This window comes from Suncus etruscus, chromosome 11, assembly GCF_024139225.1.
Source record: "Suncus etruscus isolate mSunEtr1 chromosome 11, mSunEtr1.pri.cur, whole genome shotgun sequence".
Lineage (NCBI taxonomy): Eukaryota > Metazoa > Chordata > Mammalia > Eulipotyphla > Soricidae > Suncus > Suncus etruscus.
Genome location: NC_064858.1, coordinates 82536559 through 82539453, shown reverse-complemented (window position 1 = coordinate 82539453; position 2895 = coordinate 82536559). Strand labels below are relative to the sequence as shown.

General features: G+C 33.4%; 1 protein-coding gene across 1 annotated transcript; it reads right to left on the bottom strand.

Annotated features, from left to right (window-relative positions):
- Positions 1-1101: 1101 nt before the first annotated feature.
- Positions 1102-2037, bottom strand: LOC126022588 (olfactory receptor 6C2-like). Its single transcript, XM_049783556.1, has one exon. It carries the CDS (start codon positions 2035-2037, stop codon positions 1102-1104), a length of 936 nt encoding a protein of 311 aa, XP_049639513.1.
- Positions 2038-2895: the final 858 nt, after the last annotated feature.

The window sequence follows — 2895 nt, the reverse complement described above, 5'->3', positions numbered from 1 at the left end:
TTTGCTTTGGGGGAAATATAGCAACTGCTATTTTAATTTCCTGGGGTTTAGTTTGGAGTTTTCATTCAACATTTAGAACTTCAGTGGTTTCTAATAATTTTACAATTTTTAATTAAAAAAGAAAAATCATTACATCCTGAGATAATGATTAGATATTTGATTCATTATAAAGGTAAGACCATTAAAAGATAATTTTGTGTCATGCTAATATATTTATATTTATTTATATATTTTATTATTTATTTTATAAAGTTTACAATTTTACATTTAAGTGATAGCATTATAGAAAAGTTTAGTTACTTTGTATTTCATAGTTTCACAATGAGAAAACACACCATACATGAGTTTGATCCCAGTAAAAAATGTTTATAAAGTTTATGAACATGTAAATTCAATGCAGGTCAATGATTAAAGAATAGTTTGAGCAATAGTGTTGTGTATGTAAGTATTTTAGGGGATTATTATGTTACTGACCCTACCCTGATCGATGATTCTGCCCTACCCTAGGGTGTGACCTGGCATTCTGCCCCCACCCTAGGGTGGTACCTGATTCTGCTTCCACCATTGGGTGGTATCTGATCCCACCATTGGGTGGTACCTGATTCTGGGGGATAAAAACAAGGTCTGGGGAAGGCGAGAGGCTTTTGGCAGGAACTGATGCTGAGGCTTTGGAATTCAGTCTTGTCCACCGAATAAAGATAATATTTCCACAAGCCTGACTGTCTGCGAGCTGTTTACCCGCCGTTTCACCTCTGAACCGTCGGCTAGACAGGGTGGCAGACGCATGCTCCGAGCTGAAGGGGAAAGACCTCATCCTCCATCCCTCCATCAGTCAACTTCTTCAGGGGCTGACTTGCAACAAAATAGTACTGCTATTTGGACATTTGCCTTGTTTTGGGATTCCTGGGTTCAATCTCCAGCATCAATATTTTCTTTAACCACTATCAGGAGTAACTCATAAATGCAAATATATGAGTAACCATTGAAGATCACCAGGTATGATTCAAAAACAAACAAAAATAAAGAATAAAAAATATTGAAATCAGTTAAGTATATTCAGGTATATTGGAACTAGTATTTTGCTCTGAATAATCAATGCTTTTATTTTTTATACAGAAAAGAAATCCTCTTCATAGTGTCTATAAAGGCCTGCTTCACTTGCTGATTTCTTAGGGTATAAATGAATGGATTCAACAACGGTGCAACAGAGCTAGTAAGAATCGAAACTACTTTGTTTATTGCCAAATTTTCCTTTGCAGATGGCTTAACATAGACGAAAATACAGCTTCCATAGGCAATAGAAACTACAACCATATGAGATGAGCAGGTAGAAAAGGCTTTTTTCCTTTGTTGGATAGAGGGAAATCTTAGAATTGTCCTGATAATGTATATGTAAGAAATAATTACACACACAAAGGTAACAATGAGGGCAAACACAGCCATAATGATAACCATTTGTTCTATTACCCAAGTATCAGTACATGAAATCTTTAGGAGAGGACTTGCATCACAGGCAAAATGATCAATAACATTAGAGTCACAAAATTCAAGCTCAAGACCCATGCTAAGAGGTGGAAGAATGATTAACAAACCAGAGACCCAACAGGAAAGGACTAATATGAAACATATACGATTGCTCATAATGGTCATGTAATGAAGGGGTTTACAAATAGCAACATAACGATCATAGGACATGGCGGCCAAAAGAAAAAACTCTGTTGCTCCAAAGAGAATAGCAAAAAATAATTGAGTGATGCAGACATTATAAGTAATTGTATTATCGCCTGTTGATATACTATACAGGAACCGAGGAATACAAGCAGTAGTAAAGGAGACTTCTAAGAATGAAAAATTTCTGAGAAAAAAGTACATGGGAGTTTTAAGATGTGAGTCCAACAAAGTGAGGGTGATAATAATGAGATTCCCCGCTACACTCAGTATGTAAGTAATAAATAGAAAGATGAAAAGTAGGATTTGCAGTTGTGGGTCATCTGTTAATCCTAGCAAGATAAAAGTTGTTATTGTGCGGTTTCTCATGATTAACTTTGGTTTTGCCAAGCAGCATGTAAAAATAAAAGTTAAAGTTAAATGAAGCAGAATTTTACATTTTGTATACTCTATATAAAAAGCAAAAATCAAGTCTATATTTATTCTTTCCTTTCTTCATAATCAATATTACTATTTAAATTCCATTATGGTTTTATGTATGAACAATAAATCAGTATCTAAATATTCATGCTACTTTTATAATACACATATTCGGGGTGTGGGGAAAATACACTTTATAACTATTTATCACTTTTTATTAAAAATTAATTTTGGAGTCTCACAAGTAGTGTTCAGACTCTTAGGAGTCATTTTTCATCAACAATGTTGATTTAATAAACTGAAAATAAAGACTGTAGTGTTGCTGACATACTATATTGCTGGGGTCTATCAGGACACCTTAATTTTGTTCAGAGACCCCCATGCTGATACCAGTGAATTTTTGAGGGCCATTTGGTGCCAGAGTTCTAATTCAATTCATTGCACTTAAAAGTTATGACAAATCTATCCTGATCTCCAGGTTCTGTAAATCTAGTTATTGTTTCTTTCATTTCATGGACTAGATTTCAAATAAGTTAAGAGGGGAAAAGGCATTACTCTATATACTTAGTTTTTATAAAAGACAGACTTTTAAGATAAAATATTTCCTAATTATTAAGACCTTGAATTGACTACTAACATGAACACGAAATCTTTCTGCTTCTTTCCTAGTCTCTGGTTATATAATCTTTATTTTTAATTCATGAATGGTTTGATATGCAATATCCTATCTATTATGTGAGAAATATTTATATTCAATATTTACAAAATACACATCCTAATAACCATTTGCTATTTTTCATATAATAA